This window comes from Salmo salar, chromosome 17, assembly GCF_965601325.2.
Source record: "Salmo salar chromosome 17, fSalSal1, whole genome shotgun sequence".
Lineage (NCBI taxonomy): Eukaryota > Metazoa > Chordata > Actinopteri > Salmoniformes > Salmonidae > Salmo > Salmo salar.
Window position 1 is genome coordinate 70103026 of NC_138307.1, and position 20249 is coordinate 70123274.

Sequence of the window (20249 nt, forward strand, 5' to 3'; positions counted from 1 at the left end):
CTATTACTGACCATGTATCAGTACTAACATTACTCTATTATTGACCATGTATCAGTACTAACATAACTCTATTACTGACCATGTATCAGTACTAACATAACTCTATTACTGGCCATGTATCAACACTAACATAACTCTATTACTGACCATGTATCAGTACTAACATAACTATATTACTGACCATGTATCAGTACTAACATAACTCTATTACTGACCATGTATCAGTACTAACATAACTCTATTACTGACCATGTATCAGTACTAACATAACTCTATTACTGACCATGTATCAGTACTAACATAACTCTATTACTGACCATGTATCAGTACTAACATAACTCTATTACTGACCATGTATCAGTACTAACATAACTCTATTACTGACCATGTATCAGTACTAACATAACTATATTACTGACCATGTATCAGTACTAACATAACTCATTACTGGCCATGTATCAACACTAACATAACTCTATTCCTGACCATGTATCAGTACTAACATAACTCTATTACTGACCATGTATCAGTACTAACATAACTCTATTACTGACCATGTATCAGTACTAACATAACTCTATTACTGACCATGTATCAGTACTAACATAACTCTATTACTGACCATGTATCAGTACTAACATAACTCTATTACTGACCATGTATCAGTACTAACATAACTCTATTACTGGCCATGTATCAGTACTAACATAACTCTATTACTGACCATGTATCAGTACTAACATAACTCTATTACTGACCATGTATCAGTACTAACATAACTCTATTACTGACCATGTATCAGTACTAACATAACTCTATTACTGGCCATGTATCAATACTAACATATCTCTATTACTGACCATGTATCAGTACTAACATAACGCCTCTGACCATGCATCAGTACTAACATAACTCTATTACTGACCATGTATCAGTACTAACATAACTCTATTACTGACCATGTATCAGTACTAACATAAGTCTATTACTGACCATGTATCAGTACTAACATAACTCTATTACTGACCATGTATCAGTACTAACATAACTCTATTACTGACCATGTATCAGTACTAACATAACACCTCTGACCATGTATCAGTACTAACATAACTCTATTACTGACCATGTATCAGTACTAACATAACTCTTTTACTGACCATGTATCAGTACTAACATAACTCTATTACTGACCATGTATCAGTACTAACATAACTCTATTACTGACCATGTATCAGTACTAACATAACTCTATTACTGACCATGTATCAGTACTAACATAACTCTATTACTGACCATGTATCAGTACTAACATAACTCTATTACTGACCATGTATCAGTACTAACATAACTCTATTACTGACCATGTATCAGTACTAACATAACTCTATTACTGACCATGTATCAGTACTAACATAACTCTATTACTGACCATGTATCAGTACTAACATAACTCATTACTGGCAATGTATCAACACTAACATAACTCTATTACTGACCATGTATCAGTACTAACATAACTCTATTACTGGCCATGTATCAACACTAACATAACTCTATTCCTGACCATGTATCAACACTAACATAACTCTATTACTGACCATGTATCAGTACTAACATAACTCTATTACTGACCATGTATCAGTACTAACATAACTCTATTACTGACCATGTATCAGTACTAACATAACTCTATTACTGACCATGTATCAGTACTAACATAACTCTATTACTGACCATGTATCAGTACTAACATAACTCTATTACTGGCCATGTATCAACACTAACATAACTCTATTACTGACCATGTATCAGTACTAACATAACTCTATTACTGACCATGTATCAGTACTAACATAACTCTATTACTGACCATGTATCAGTACTAACATAACTCTATTACTGACCATGTATCAGTACTAACATAACTCTATTACTGACCATGTATCAGTACTAACATAACTCTATTACTGACCATGTATCAATACTAACATAACACTATTACTGGCCATGTATCAATACTAACATAACTCTATTACTGACCATGTATCAGTACTAACATAACGCCTCTGACCATGCATCAGTACTAACATAACTCTATTACTGACCATGTATCAGTACTAACATAACTCTATTACTGACCATGTATCAATACTAACATAACTCTATTACTGGCCATGTATCAACACTAACATAACTCTATTACTGACCATGTATCAGTACTAACATAACTCTATTACTGACCATGTATCAGTACTAACATAACTCTATTACTGACCATGTATCAACACTAACATAACTCTATTACTGACCATGTATCAGTACTAACATAACGCCTCTGACCATGCATCAGTACTAACATAACTCTATTACTGACCATGTATCAGTACTAACATAACACCTCTGACCATGCATCAGTACTAACATAACTCTATTACTGACCATGTATCAGTACTAACATAACTCTATTACTGACCATGTATCAACACTAACATAACTCTATTACTGACCATGTATCAGTACTAACATAACTCTATTACTGACCATGTATCAGTACTAACATAACTCTATTACTGACCATGTATCAGTACTAACATAACTCTATTACTGACCATGTATCAACACTAACATAACTCTATTACTGACCATGTATCAGTACTAACATAACGCCTCTGACCATGCATCAGTACTAACATAACTCTATTACTGACCATGTATCAGTACTAACATAACTCTATTACTGACCATGTATCAGTACTAACATAACTCTATTACTGACCATGTATCAGTACTAACATAACTCTATTACTGACCATGTATCAGTACTAACATAACTCTATTACTGACCATGTATCAGTACTAACATAACTCTATTACTGACCATGTATCACTACTGACATAACTCTATTACTGACCATGTATCAGTACTAACATAACTCTATTACTGACCATGTATCAATACTACCATAACTCTATTACTGACCATGTATCAGTACTAACATAACTCTATTACTGACCATGTATCAGTACTAACATAACTCTATTACTGACCATGTATCAGTACTAACATAACTCTATTACTGACCATGTATCAGTACTAACATAACGCCTCTGACCATGCATCAGTACTAACATAACTCTTTTACTGACCATGTATCAGTACTAACATAACGCCTCTGACCATGCATCAGTACTAACATAACTCTATTACTGACCATGTATCAGTACTAACATAACTCTATTACTGACCATGTATCAGTACTAACATAACTCTATTACTGACCATGTATCAGTACTAACATAACTCTATTACTGACCATGTATCAGTACTAACATAACTCTATTACTGACCATGTATCAGTACTAACATAACTCTATTACTGACCATGTATCAGTACTAACATAACTCTATTACTGACCATGTATCAGTACTAACATAACTCTATTACTGACCATGTATCAGTACTAACATAACTCTATTACTGACCATGTATCAGTACTAACATAACTCTATTACTGACCATGTATCAGTACTAACATAACTCTATTACTGACCATGTATCAGTACTAACATCACTCTATTACTGGCCATGTATCAACACTAACATAACTCTATTACTGACCATGTATCAGTACTAACATAACTATATTACTGACCATGTATCAGTACTAACATAACTCATTACTGGCAATTTATCAACACTAACATAACTCTATTACTGACCATGTATCAGTACTAACATAACTCTATTGCTGGCCATGTATCAACACTAACATAACTCTATTCCTGACCATCTATCAACACTAACATAACTCTTTTACTGACCATGTATCAGTACTAACATAACTCTATTACTGACCATGTATCAGTACTAACATAACTCTATTACTGACCATGTATCAGTACTAACATAACTCTATTACTGACCATGTATCAGTACTAACATAACTATATTACTGACCATGTATCAGTACTAACATAACTCATTACTGGCAATGTATCAACACTAACATAACTCTATTACTGACCATGTATCAGTACTAACATAACTCTATTACTGGCCATGTATCAACACTAACATAACTCTATTCCTGACCATGTATCAACACTAACATAACTCTATTACTGACCATGTATCAATACTAACATAACTCTATTACTGACCATGTATCAGTACTAACATAACTCTATTACTGACCATGTATCAGTACTAACATAACTCTATTACTGACCATGTATCAGTACTAACATAACTCTATTACTGACCATGTATCAGTACTAACATAACTCTATTACTGACCATGTATCAGTACTAACATAACTCTATTACTGACCATGTATCAACACTAACATAACTCTATTACTGACCATGTATCAGTACTAACATAACGCCTCTGACCATGTATCAGTACTAACATAACTATATTACTGACCATGTATCAGTACTAACATAACTCTATTACTGACCATGTATCAGTACTAACATAACTCTATTACTGACCATGTATCAACACTAACATAACTCTATTACTGACCATGTATCAGTACTAACATAACGCCTCTGACCATGCATCAGTACTAACATAACTCTATTACTGACCATGTATCAGTACTAACATAACTCTATTACTGACCATGTATCAGTACTAACATAACTCTATTACTGACCATGTATCAGTACTAACATAACGCCTCTGACCATGCATCAGTACTAACATAACTATTACTGACCATGTATCAGTACTAACATAACTCTATTACTGACCATGTATCAGTACTAACATAACTCTATTACTGACCATGTATCAGTACTAACATAACTCTATTACTGACCATGTATCAGTACTAACATAACGCCTCTGACCATGCATCAGTACTAACATAACTCTATTACTGACCATGTATCAGTACTAACATAACTCTTTTACTGACCATGTATCAGTACTAACATAACGCCTCTGACCATGCATCAGTACTAACATAACTCTATTACTGACCATGTATCAGTACTAACATAACTCTATTACTGACCATGTATCAGTACTAACATCACTCTATTACTGGCCGTGTATCAACACTAACATAACTCTATTACTGACCATGTATCAGTACTAACATAACTATATTACTGACCATGTATCAGTACTAACATAACTCATTACTGGCAATGTATCAACACTAACATAACTCTATTACTGACCATGTATCAGTACTAACATAACTCTATTACTGACCATGTATCAGTACTAACATAACTATATTACTGACCATGTATCAGTACTAACATAACTCTATTACTGACCATGTATCAACACTAACATAACTCTATTACTGACCATGTATCAGTACTAACATAACTCTATTACTGACCATGTATCAGTACTAACATAACTCTATTACTGACCATGTATCAGTACTAACATAACTCTTTTACTGACCATGTATCAGTACTAACATAACTCTATTACTGACCATGTATCAACACTAACATAACTCTATTACTGACCATGTATCAGTACTAACATAACTCTATTACTGACCATGTATCAGTACTAACATAACTCTATTACTGACCATGTATCAGTACTAACATAACTCTATTACTGACCATGTATCAGTACTAACATAACTATATTACTGACCATGTATCAGTACTAACATAACTCTATTACTGACCATGTATCAGTACTAACATAACTCTATTACTGACCATGTATCAGTACTAACATAACTCTATTACTAACCATGTATCAGTACTAACATAACTCTATTACTGACCATGTATCAGTACTAACATAACTCTATTACTGACCATGTATCAGTACTAACATAACTCTATTACTGGCCATGTATCAACACTAACATAACTCTATTACTGACCATGTATCAGTACTAACATAACTCTATTACTGGCCATGTATCAACACTAACATAACTCTATTACTGACCATGTATCAGTACTAACATAACTCTATTACTGACCATGTATCAGTACTAACATAACTCTATTACTGACCATGTATCAGTACTAACATAACTCTATTACTGACCATGTATCAGTACTAACATAACTCTATTACTGACCATGTATCAGTACTAACATAACTCTATTACTGACCATGTATCAGTACTAACATAACTCTATTACTGACCATGTATCAACACTAACATAACTCTATTACTGACCATGTATCAGTACTAACATAACTCTATTACTGACCATGTATCAGTACTAACATAACTCTATTACTGACCATGTATCAGTACTAACATAACTCTATTACTGACCATGTATCAGTACTAACATAACTCTATTACTGACCATGCATCAGTACTAACATAACTCTATTACTGACCATGTATCAGTACTAACATAACTCTATTACTGACCATGTATCAGTACTAACATAACTCTATTACTGACCATGTATCAGTACTAACATAACTCTATTACTGACCATGTATCAGTACTAACATAACTCTATTACTGACCATGTATCAGTACTAACATAACTCTATTACTGACCATGTATCAGTACTAACATAACTCTATTACTGACCATGTATCAGTACTAACATAACTCTATTACTGACCATGTATCAGTACTAACATAACTCTATTACTGACCATGTATCAGTACTAACATAACTCTATTACTGACCATGTATCAGTACTAACATAACGCCTCTGACCATGCATCAGTACTAACATAACTCTATTACTGACCATGTATCAGTACTAACATAACTCTATTACTGACCATGTATCAGTACTAACATAACTCTATTACTGACCATGTATCAGTACTAACATAACGCCTCTGACCATGCATCAGTACTAACATAATTCTATTACTGACCATGTATCAGTACTAACATAACTCTATTACTGACCATGTATCAGTACTAACATAACTCTATTACTGACCATGTATCACTACTGACATAACTTTATTACTGACCATGTATCAGTACTAACATAACTCTATTACTGACCATGTATCAATACTACCATAACTCTATTACTGACCATGTATCAACAATAACATAACTCTTTTACTGACCATGTATCATTACTAACATAACTCTATTACTGACCATGTATCAGTACTAACATAACTCTATTACTGACCATGTATCAGTACTAACATAACTCTATTACTGACCATGTATCAGTACTAACATAACGCCTCTGACCATGCATCAGTACTAACATAACTATTACTGACCATGTATCAGTACTAACATAACTCTATTACTGACCATGTATCAGTACTAACATAACTCTATTACTGACCATGTATCAGTACTAACATAACTCTATTACTGACCATGCATCAGTACTAACATAACTCTATTACTGGCCATGCATCAACACTAACATAACTCTATTACTGACCATGTATCAGTACTAACATAACTCTATTACTGACCATGTATCAGTACTAACATAACTCTATTACTGACCATGTATCAGTACTAACATAACGCCTCTGACCATGTATCAGTACTAACATAACTCTTTTACTGACCATGTATCAGTACTAACATAACGCCTCTGACCATGCATCAGTACTAACATAACTCTATTACTGACCATGTATCAGTACTAACATAACTCTATTACTGACCATGTATCAGTACTAACATAACTCTATTACTGACCATGTATCAGTACTAACATAACTCTATTACTGACCATGTATCAGTACTAACATAACTCTATTACTGACCATGTATCAGTACTAACATAACTCTATTACTGACCATGTATCAGTACTAACATAACTCTATTACTGACCATGTATCAGTACTAACATAACTCTATTACTGACCATGTATCAGTACTAACATCACTCTATTACTGGCCATGTATCAACACTAACATAACTCTATTACTGACCATGTATCAGTACTAACATAACTATATTACTGACCATGTATCAGTACTAACATAACTCATTACTGGCAATGTATCAACACTAACATAACTATATTACTGACCATGTATCAGTACTAACATAACTCTATTACTGGCCATGTATCAACACTAACATAACTCTATTACTGACCATGTATCAACACTAACATAACTCTATTACTGACCATGTATCAGTACTAACATAACTCTATTACTGACCATGTATCAGTACTAACATAACTCTATTACTGACCATGTATCAGTACTAACATAACTCTATTACTGACCATGTATCAGTACTAACATAACTCTATTACTGACCATGTATCAGTACTAACATAACTCTATTACTGACCATGTATCAGTACTAACATAACTCTATTACTGACCATGTATCAGTACTAACATAACTCTATTACTGACCATGTATCAGTACTAACATAACTCTATTACTGACCATGTATCAGTACTAACATAACTCTATTACTGACCATGTATCAGTACTAACATAACTCTATTACTGACCATGTATCAGTACTAACATAACTCTATTACTGACCATGTATCAGTACTAACATAACTCTATTACTGACCATGTATCAGTACTAACATAACTCTATTACTGACCATGTATCAGTACTAACATAACTCTATTACTGACCATGTATCAGTACTAACATAACTCTATTACTGACCATGTATCAGTACTAACATAACTCTATTACTGACCATGTATCAGTACTAACATAACTCTATTACTGACCATGTATCAGTACTAACATAACTCTATTACTGACCATGTATCAGTACTAACATAACTCTATTACTGACCATGTATCAGTACTAACATAACTCTATTACTGACCATGTATCAGTACTAACATAACTCTATTACTGACCATGTATCAGCACTAACATAACTCTATTACTGACCATGTATCAGTACTAACATAACTCTATTACTGACCATGTATCAACACTAACATAACTCTATTACTGACCATGTATCAGTACTAACATAACTCTATTACTGACCATGTATCAGTACTAACATAAGTCTATTACTGACCATGTATCAACACTAACATAACTCTATTACTGACCATGTATCAGTACTAACATAACTCTTTTACTGACCATGTATCAGTACTAACATAACTCTATTACTGACCATGTATCAGTACTAACATAACTCTATTTCTGACCATGTATCAGTACTAACATAACTCTATTACTGACCATGTATCAACACTAACATAACTCTATTACTGACCATGTATCAGTACTAACATAACTCTATTACTGACCATGTATCAGTACTAATATAACTCTATTACTGACCATGTATCAGTACTAACATCACTCTATTACTGACCATGTATCAGTACTAACATAACTCTATTACTGACCATGTATCAGTACTAACATAACTATATTACTGACCATGTATCAGTACTAACATCACTCTATTACTGACCATGTATCAGTACTAATATAACTCTATTACTGACCATGTATCAGTACTAACATCACTCTATTACTGACCATGTATCAGTACTAACATAACTCTATTACTGACCATGTATCAGTACTAACATAACTCTATTACTGACCATGTATCAGTACTAACATAACTCTATTACTGACCATGTATCAGTACTAACATAACTCTATTACTGACCATGTATCAGTACTAACATAACTCTATTACTGACCATGTATCAACACTAACATAACTCTATTACTGACCATGTATCAGTACTAACATAACTCTATTACTGACCATGTATCAGTACTAACATAACTCTATTACTGACCATGTATCAGTACTAACATAACTCTATTACTGACCATGTATCAGTACTAACATAACTCTATTACTGACCATGTATCAGCACTAACATAACTCTATTACTGACCATGTATCAGTACTAACATAACTCTATTACTGACCATGTATCAACACTAACATAACTCATTACTGGCCATGTATCAACACTAACATAACTCTATTACTGACCATGTATCAGTACTAACATAACTCTATTACTGGCCATGTATCAACACTAACATAACTCTATTCCTGACCATGTATCAGTACTAACATAACTCTATTACTGACCATGTATCAGTACTAACATAACTCTATTACTGACCATGTATCAGTACTAACATAACTCTATTCCTGACCATGTATCAGTACTAACATAACTCTATTACTGACCATGTATCAGTACTAACATAACTCTATTACTGACCATGTATCAGTACTAACATAACTCTATTACTGGCCATGTATCAATACTAACATAACTCTATTACTGACCATGTATCAGTACTAACATAACTCTATTACTGACCATGTATCAGTACTAACATATCTCTATCACTGACCATGTATCAGTACTAACATAACTATATTACTGACCATGTATCAGTACTAACATAACTCTATTACTGACCATGTATCAGTACTAACATAACTCTATTACTGACCATGTATCAGTACTAACATAAGTCTATTACTGACCATGTATCAGTACTAACATAACTCTATTACTGGCCATGTATCAGTACTAACATAACTCTATTACTGACCATGTATCAGTACTAACATAACTCTATTACTGACCATGTATCAGTACTAACATAACTCTATTACTGACCATGTATCAGTACTAACATAACTCTATTACTGACCATGTATCAGTACTAACATAACTCTATTACTGACCATGTATCAGTACTAACATAACTCTATTACTGGCCATGTATCAACACTAACATAACTCTATTACTGACCATGTATCAATACTAACATAACTCTATTACTGACCATGTATCAACACTAACATAACTCTATTACTGACCATGTATCAGTACTAACATAACTCTATTACTGGCCATGTATCAGTACTAACATAACTCTATTACTGACCATGTACCAGTACTAACATAACTCTATTACTAACCATGTATCAGTACTAACATAACTATATTACTGACCATGTATCAGTACTAACATAACTCTATTACTGACCATGTATCAGTACTAACATAACTCTATTACTGACCATGTATCAGTACTAACATAACGCCTCTGACCATGTATCAGTACTAACATAACTATATTACTGACCATGTATCAACACTAACATAACTCTATTACTGACCATGTATCAGTACTAACATAACGCCTCTGACCATGCATCAGTACTAACATAACTCTATTACTGACCATGTATCAGTACTAACATAACTATATTACTGACTATGTATCAGTACTAACATAACTCATTACTGGCCGTGTATCAACACTAACATAACTCTATTACTGACCATGTATCAGTACTAACATAACTCTATTACTGACCATGTATCAACACTAACATAACTCTATTACTGACCATGTATCAACACTAACATAACTCTATTACTGACCATGTATCAGTACTAACATAACTCTATTACTGGCCATGTATCAACACTAACATAACTCTATTCCTGACCATGTATCAACACTAACATAACTCTATTACTGACCATGTATCAGTACTAACATAACTCTATTACTGACCATGTATCAGTACTAACATAACGCCTCTGACCATGTATCAGTACTAACATAACTCTATTACTGACCATGTATCAGTACTAACATAACTCTATTACTGACCATGTATCAGTACTAACATAACTCTATTACTGACCATGTATCAGTACTAACATAACTCTTTTACTGACCATGTATCAGTACTAACATAACTCTATTACTGACCATGTATCAGTACTAACATAACTCTATTACTGACCATGTATCAGTACTAACATAACGCCTCTGACCATGTATCAGTACTAACATAACGCCTCTGACCATGTATCAGTACTAACATAACTCTATTACTGACCATGTATCAGTACTAACATAACTCTATTACTGACCATGTATCAGTACTAACATAACTATATTACTGACCATGTATCAGTACTAACATAACTCTATTACTGACCATGTATCAGTACTAACATAACTCTATTACTGGCCATGTATCAGTACTAACATAACGCCTCTGACCATGCATCAGTACTAACATAACTATATTACTGACCATGTATCAGTACTAACATAACTCTATTACTGACCATGTATCAGTACTAACATAACTCTATTACTGACCATGTATCAGTACTAACATAACTCTATTACTGACCATGTATCAGTACTAACATAACTATATTACTGACCATGTATCAGTACTAACATAACTCTATTACTGACCATGTATCAGTACTAACATAACTCTATTACTGGCCATGTATCAGTACTAACATAACGCCTCTGACCATGCATCAGTACTAACATAACTATATTACTGACCATGTATCAGTACTAACATAACTCTATTACTGACCATGTATCAGTACTAACATAACTCTATTACTGACCATGTATCAGTACTAACATAACTCTATTACTGACCATGTATCAGTACTAACATAACTCTATTACTGACCATGTATCAACACTAACATAACTCTATTACTGACCATGTATCAGTACTAACATAACTCTATTACTGACCATGTATCAGTACTAACATAACTCTATTACTGGCCATGTATCAGTACTAACATAACGCCTCTGACCATGCATCAGTACTAACATAACTATATTACTGACCATGTATCAGTACTAACATAACTCTATTACTGACCATGTATCAGTACTAACATAACTCTATTACTAACCATGTATCAGTACTAACATAACTCTATTACTGACCATGTATCAGTACTAACATAACTCTATTACTGACCATGTATCAACACTAACATAACTCTATTACTGACCATGTATCAGTACTAACATAACTCTATTACTGACCATGTATCAGTACTAACATAACTCTATTACTGACCATGTATCAGTACTAACATAACTCTATTACTGACCATGTATCAGTACTAACATAACTCTATTACTGACCATGTATCAGTACTAACATAACTCTATTACTGACCATGTATCAGTACTAACATAACTATATTACTGACCATGTATCAGTACTAACATAACTCTATTACTGACCATGTATCAGTACTAACATAACTATATTACTGACCATGTATCAGTACTAACATAACTCTATTACTGACCATGTATCAGTACTAACATAACTCTATTACTGACCATGTATCAGTACTAACATAACTCTATTCCTGACCATGTATCAGTACTAACATAACTCTATTACTGACCATGTATCAGTACTAACATAACTATATTACTGACCATGTATCAGTACTAACATAACTCTATTACTGACCATGTATCAGCACTAACATAACTCTATTACTGACCATGTATCAGTACTAACATAACGCCTCTGACCATGCATCAGTACTAACATAACTATATTACTGACCATGTATCAGTACTAACATAACTCTATTACTGACCATGCATCAGTACTAACATAACTATATTACTGACCATGTATCAGTACTAACATAACTCTATTACTGGCAATGTATCAGCACTAACATAACTCTATTACTGACCATGTATCAGTACTAACATAACTCTATTACTGGCCATGTATCAGCACTAACATAACTCTATTACTGACCATGTATCAGTACTAACATAACTCTATTACTGACCATGTATCAGTACTAACATATCTCTATTACTGACCATGTATCAGTACTAACATAACTCTATTACTGACCATGTATCAGTACTAACATAACGCCTCTGACCATGCATCAGTACTAACATAACTCTATTACTGGCCATGTATCAGTACTAACATAACTCTATTACTGACCATGTATCAGTACTAACATAACTCTATTACTGACCATGTATCAGTACTAACATAACTCTATTACTGACCATGTATCAGTACTAACATAACTCTATTACTGACCATGTATCAGCACTAACATAACTCTATTACTGACCATGTATCAGTACTAACATAACTCTATTACTGACCATGTATCAGCACTAACATAACTCTATTACTGACCATGTATCAGTACTAACATAACTCTATTACTGACCATGTATCAGTACTAACATAACTCTATTACTGACCATGCATCAGTACTAACATAACTCTATTACTGACCATGTATCAGTACTAACATAACTCTATTACTGACCATGTATCAGTACTAACATAACTCTATTACTGACCATGTATCAGTACTAACATAACTCTATTACTGACCATGTATCAGTACTAACATAACTCTATTACTGACCATGTATCAGTACTAACATAACTCTATTACTGACCATGTATCAGTACTAACATAACTCTATTCCTGACCATGTATCAGTACTAACATCACTCTATTACTGACCATGTATCAGTACTAACATAACTCTATTACTGACCATGTATCAGTACTAACATAACGCCTCTGACCATGCATCAGTACTAACATAACTCTATTACTGACCATGTATCAGTACTAACATAACTCTATTACTGACCATGTATCAGTACTAACATAACTCTATTACTGACCATGTATCAGTACTAACATAACGCCTCTGACCATGCATCAGTACTAACATAACTCTATTACTGACCATGTATCAGTACTAACATAACTCTATTACTGACCATGTATCAGTACTAACATAACGCCTCTGACCATGCATCAGTACTAACATAACTCTATTACTGACCATGTATCAACACTAACATAACTCTATTACTGACCATGTATCAGTACTAACATAACTATATTACTGACCATGTATCAACACTAACATAACTCTATTACTGACCATGTATCATTACTATCATGTATCCATGTATCCGTCCCACTATAAAATAAATATACTATAATGACATAAAATAGCATAGTTGGACATACTCATCACCCTGTGCCCTCTCCTCTCTGCCAACAGATATGCCAGGTGTTCAGCCCCACGTCCATGCTATGCCAGGCCCCAGAGCTGCCCATCAGCTTGAGCAGGCAGAGGGAGGTGCCAGCGCGGCCCGATGAGTTTGGCTTCATCCTGGACGACGTGCAGGCAGTGCTGGCCCTCAACAACACGCCGTTCATCTACTACCCCAACCCCGAGTTCGAACCCCTGCATGTGTCTGGGGTGCTGGAGCTCAAGCCTGGCTCCCCCATCATACTGAAGGTGAAGGGGGGACTTGGTTCTCTCTCTCTCTCTCTCTCTCTCTCTCCTCTCTCTCTCTCTCTCTCTCTCTCTCTCTCTCTCTCTCTCTCTCTCTCTCTGTCTGTCTCTCTGTCTGTCTGTCTCTCTCTCTCCCGCTCTCTCTCTGTCTCTCTCTCTCTGCATACATAACACACTTCTGCATACAGTTTTGTTACATGTTTATAGTCTACATTGTCTAGTTATATTAAATGTATGCATACCATTTAAACAAAACAATATCTTACTCAGTCCAATGTCATGTCCTTCCTGTTTCTCAGGGGCGGAACTTCCTCCCTCCCACCAATACCAACGGCAATAACGGCAAACTGAACTACACGGTTCTGATTGGTGATAAACCTTGTCTGTTGACCGTGTCAGACAACCAGCTGCTGTGTGAGTCGCCCAACCTGACGGGGCGACATAAAGTTTTGGTGAGTGACACACACACACACACACACACACACACACACACACACACACACACACACACACACACACACACACACACACACACACACACACACACACACACACACACACACACAGGTCCCCATTCCACCCCCCCACCCTCCTGCTGTCCCGGGCCAGGCCCAGACTATAATCCAATCGGACCGTTGGGTTATACTGTCCACTCTCAACATTCAAACAGAGAAACAACAACTAACCGTTTCAATAAGAGGGATTAGGCAGGCAGAAACTCAATAGCGGTTCCATTTGTGGTTCTGAGACGCTTCCTGCTCTGCCACCTGGACCAATGACTGATGGGCAGCAGAAGAAGAGAGACAGGCTACCAGACCCATTACTGTAAAATAGAGCCAGACAGACAGAGAGAAAGGCTACCAAACGCATTACCGTAAAATAGAGCCACTCAGACAGGGACAGGCTACCAGACCCATTACTGTAAAATAGAGCCAGACAGACAGAGAGAAAGGCTACCAAACGCATTACCGTAAAATAGAGCCACTCAGACAGGGACAGGCTACCAGACCCATTACTGTAAAATAGAGCCAGACAGACAGAGAGAAAGGCTACCAAACGCATTACCGTAAAATAGAGCCACTCAGACAGGGACAGGCTACCAGACACATTACCACAAAATAGAGCCAGACAGAGACAGGCTACCAGACGCTTTACCGTAAAATAAAGCCAGACAGACAGAGAGAGTGGCTACCAGATGCATTACCGTAATATAGAGCCGGACAGAGACAGGCTTCCAGACGCATTACCGTAAAATAGAGACAGACAAAAATAGAGACAGAAAGAGAGACAGACAGACAGACATCAAGACAATATGTCTCTCTCTCTGCTCTGTTTTATTCCTGTTTATAACAGTGGACCATTCAAGATGCATTTTATTCCCGCTGATTCACAATTGTGTCTCATTTCATAAAACCACTTATACAGTTTTGTTTCATAATAACCACTGGAATATGACTTCTGTTTCAACCATTTGAATACAACGTTTCTGATGACACCTCCCAGGAGGTTCAGAAAGACAAAACCTTCAGAACCACGGTCTCAGTGCATCCACACAATAACCCCTTTTCTCCTCTCCCCTGTCTCTCAACTCCTCTCCCCTGTCTCTCACCCCTCTCCCGTCTCTAACCCCTCTCCCCTGTCTCTCAACTCCTCTCCCCTGTCTCTCACCCCTCTCCCGTCTCTAACCCCTCTCCCCTGTCTCTCAACTCCTCTCCCCTGTCTCTCACCCCTCTCCCGTCTCTAACCCCTCTCCCCTGTCTCTCAACTCCTCTCCCCTGTCTCTCACCCCTCTCCCGTCTCTAACCCCTCTCCCCTGTCTCTCAACCCCTCTCCCCTGTCTCTCACCCCTCTCCCCTGTCTCTCACCCCCTCTCCCCTGCCCCCCCCTCTCCCGTCCCCCCCTCTCCCCTGTCTCTCCCCCCCCCCGCTCTCCCCTCCCCTGTCTCTCACCCCTCTCCCCTGTCTCTCACCCCCCCGTCCCTCCCCCTGTCTCTCACCCCCCCCCCCTCCCCCTCTCCCCTGTCTCTCACCCCTCTCTCCTGTCCCTCACCCCCCCCCCCTCCTCCCCCTGTCTCTCACCCCCCCCCTCCCTCCCCCTCCCCCTGTCTCTCACCCCTCTCCCCTGCCCCCCCCTCCCCCGTCTCTCACCCCCTCCCTCTCCCTGCCCCCTCCCCGCCTCACCCCTCTCCCCTCTCCCCTGTCTCTCACCCCTCTCCCCTGTCTCTCACCCCTCTCCCCTGTCCCTCACCCCCCCCCCCCCCCCTCTCCCCTGTCTCTCACCCCTCTCCCCTGTCTCTCACCCCTCTCCCCTCTCCCTCACCCCTCTCCCCTGTCTCTCACCCATCTCCTCCCTCTCCCCTGTCTTTCACCCCTTCTCCCTTCTCTCTACTCTCTCTCCCCCCTCTCCCCTGTCTCTCACCCCCTCTCCCCTGTCTCTCCCCCTCTCCCCTGTCTCTCCCCCCTCTCCCCTGTCTCTCACCCCCTTTCCCTTCTCTCTCCCTCCTCTCCCCCTCTCCCCTGTCTCTAACCCCTTTCCACTGTTTCTCACCCCCTTTCCCCTGTCTCTCCCTCCCCAGGCCCGTGTGGGCGGCATCGAGTTCTCCCCGGGCGTGGTCCACATCACGTCAGACAGTCCGCTGAGCAGCACGGCCATCATCAGCATCGCCGGCGCCGGTGCCCTGCTCATCCTCTTCATTGTGATAGTGCTTATTGCATACAAACGCAAGTCACGCGAGAGCGACCTCACCCTGAAGAGGCTGCAGATGCAGATGGACAACCTGGAGTCTCGTGTGGCCCTGGAGTGTAAAGAGGGTAAGGATTCACATTATTTTTACTCCATACATTTTCCCTGACACCCAAAAGGAAAATTCCGTTTCACACACTGTACTCAATAAACACATGTTTCGTTTGTCAATGATGTCTGAGAGTAGGAGTGTGCCCTTATCTATCTGTAAATAAAAAATACAAGAAAATCGTGCGGTCGACTTTGCTTACTTTTGATACTTAAAAGTATTTTTAAAACCAAATATATTTAGTCTTTTACTCAAGTAGTATTTTACTGGGTGACTTTCGCTTTCACTTGAGTCATTATTTATTAAGGTATCTTTGCTTTTACTCAAGTATGATGATTGAGTATTTTTTCCAACACTGTCAATAGACATACTTATAGGTAGAGTCAGCAAAATGACATTGCATGAGCAGCACCGCAGTTTGTGGTGGGCAAGATGCAAGACATCGCTCTCACACATCGCTCTCACACACACAGTATCTGCGCGTGTGCACGGGTTCACCTCCCGCTGTTACAACGTGGTACCCACGGGACCAAAACAGTGGAGTAGTTTAGCCTCACGCTCCAAAGCTCTTAGTTGTTGTGGAAATTGACCCAATATGCTGTTTACTTTGTGTATCTACAGTTGAAGTCGGAGGTTTACATACACTTAGGTTGGAGTCATTAAAACTCGTTTTTCAACCACTCCACAAATTTCTTGTTAACAAACTATAGTTTTGGCAAGTCGATTAGGACATCTACTTTGTGTATGACACAAGTCAGTTTTCCAACAATTGTTTACAGACAGATTATTTCACTTATAATTCACTGTATCACAATTCCAATGGGTCAGAAGTTTACATACACTAAGTTGACTGTGCCTTTAAACAGCTAGGAAAATACCAGAAAATGATGTCATGGCTTTAGAAGCTTCTGATAGGCTAATTGACATCATTTGAGTCAATTGGAGGTGTACCTGTGGATATATTTCAAGGCCTACCTTTAAATTCAGTGCCTCTTTGCTTGACATCATGGGAAATCAAAAGAAATCAGCCAAGACCTCAGGGAAAAAATGTAGACCTCCACAAGTCTGGTTCATCCTTGGGAGCAATTTCCAAACGGCCGAAGGTACCACATTCATCTGTACAAACAATAGTACGCAAGTATGAAAACCATGGGAACACGCAGCCGTCATACTGCTCAGAGATGAATGTACTTTGGTGCAAAAAGCGCAAATCAATCCCAGAACAACAGCAAAGGACCTTGTGAAGACGCTGGAGGAAACAGGTACAAAAGTTTCTATATCCACAGTAAAACGAGTCCTATATCGACATAACCTGAAAGGCTGCTCAGCTTGGAAGAAGCCACTGCTCCAAAACTGCCATAAAAAAGCCAGACTACGGTTTGCAACTGCACATGGGGACAAAGATCGTACATTTTGGAGAAATGTCCTCTGGTCTGATGAAACAAAAATGGCCATAATGGCCATAATGGCCATCGTTATGTTTGGAGGAAAAAGGGGGAGGCTTGCAAGCCGAAGAACACCATCCCAACCGTGAAGCACGGGGGTGGCAGCATCATGTTGTAGGGGTGCTTTTCTGCAGGAGGGACTGGTGCACTTCACAAAATAGATGGCATCATGAGGTAGGAAAATTATGTGGATATATTGAAGCAACATCTCAAGACATCAGTCAGGAAGTTAATATTTGGTCGCAAATGTGTCTTCCAAATGTCTCTTCCAACTTGCAGACTTGTTTACGTGCTGCTGTGCGTTTTGTTGCCGATCTTACTTTGCTACCTGACTACCTCACGGTTTTTACTTTTTCATTACCATATATTTTTAGTTTTTCCCTCACTCAACTTTTTTCATTCAACTTTTTTACCCCGGAGGTTTTATCTGGACATGGTTCGTCAGGACTTCAAACAGCCGAAGCTAAGTAACATTAACATGATGCCTTCTAATTGCAGTCGTTGTACTTATAATATACAGGAGAACGATCGCCTTACGGCAAGGATAGTTGTGCTGCAAGCTCAGCTTCAGACGCAATCGTAAGGCAAGGGTAATTTCAGTGTAGGAAAGGATGAAACAGCGTCTGTGCCACCAGTAAGTACAGATAGTAACGTTAGTATAAACCCCCTCGCACGGTCCCCACAGCCGGACAATTTTCTCATGGCTTCTGGAGGGAAATGCTGTAGGAATGCTCAACCGGTGTCGCTTATTCAGCCGACAGAAACTTTCAACCGGTTCTCCCCATTAAGCGAGTCGGAGTCGGAGGCCGAAACTTCTCTGGTCTCTACTCCTCCCGTTGTGGGGTCTGAGACGCCGAAGGCTCCCACCATTAGCTCTGACAAATTGAAAACCCTAGTCATTGGCGACTCCATTACCCGCAGTA

At 37.7% G+C, this 20249-nt stretch overlaps 1 protein-coding gene across 3 annotated transcripts in view; it reads left to right on the forward strand.

The window, feature by feature from the left end:
- The window catches only part of LOC106576477 (plexin-A4), a 653820-nt gene that overhangs the window by 563108 nt on the left and 70463 nt on the right, over positions 1 to 20249 (forward strand). For all 3 annotated transcript variants that reach the window (XM_082964056.1, XM_082964054.1, XM_082964055.1), the window contains exons 18-20: positions 14854 to 15093; positions 15390 to 15542; positions 17666 to 17900. In XM_082964056.1, the coding sequence (XP_082820182.1) occupies positions 14854 to 15093; positions 15390 to 15542; positions 17666 to 17900 (628 nt within the window). The remainder of the gene's footprint in view (positions 1 to 14853; positions 15094 to 15389; positions 15543 to 17665; positions 17901 to 20249) is intronic.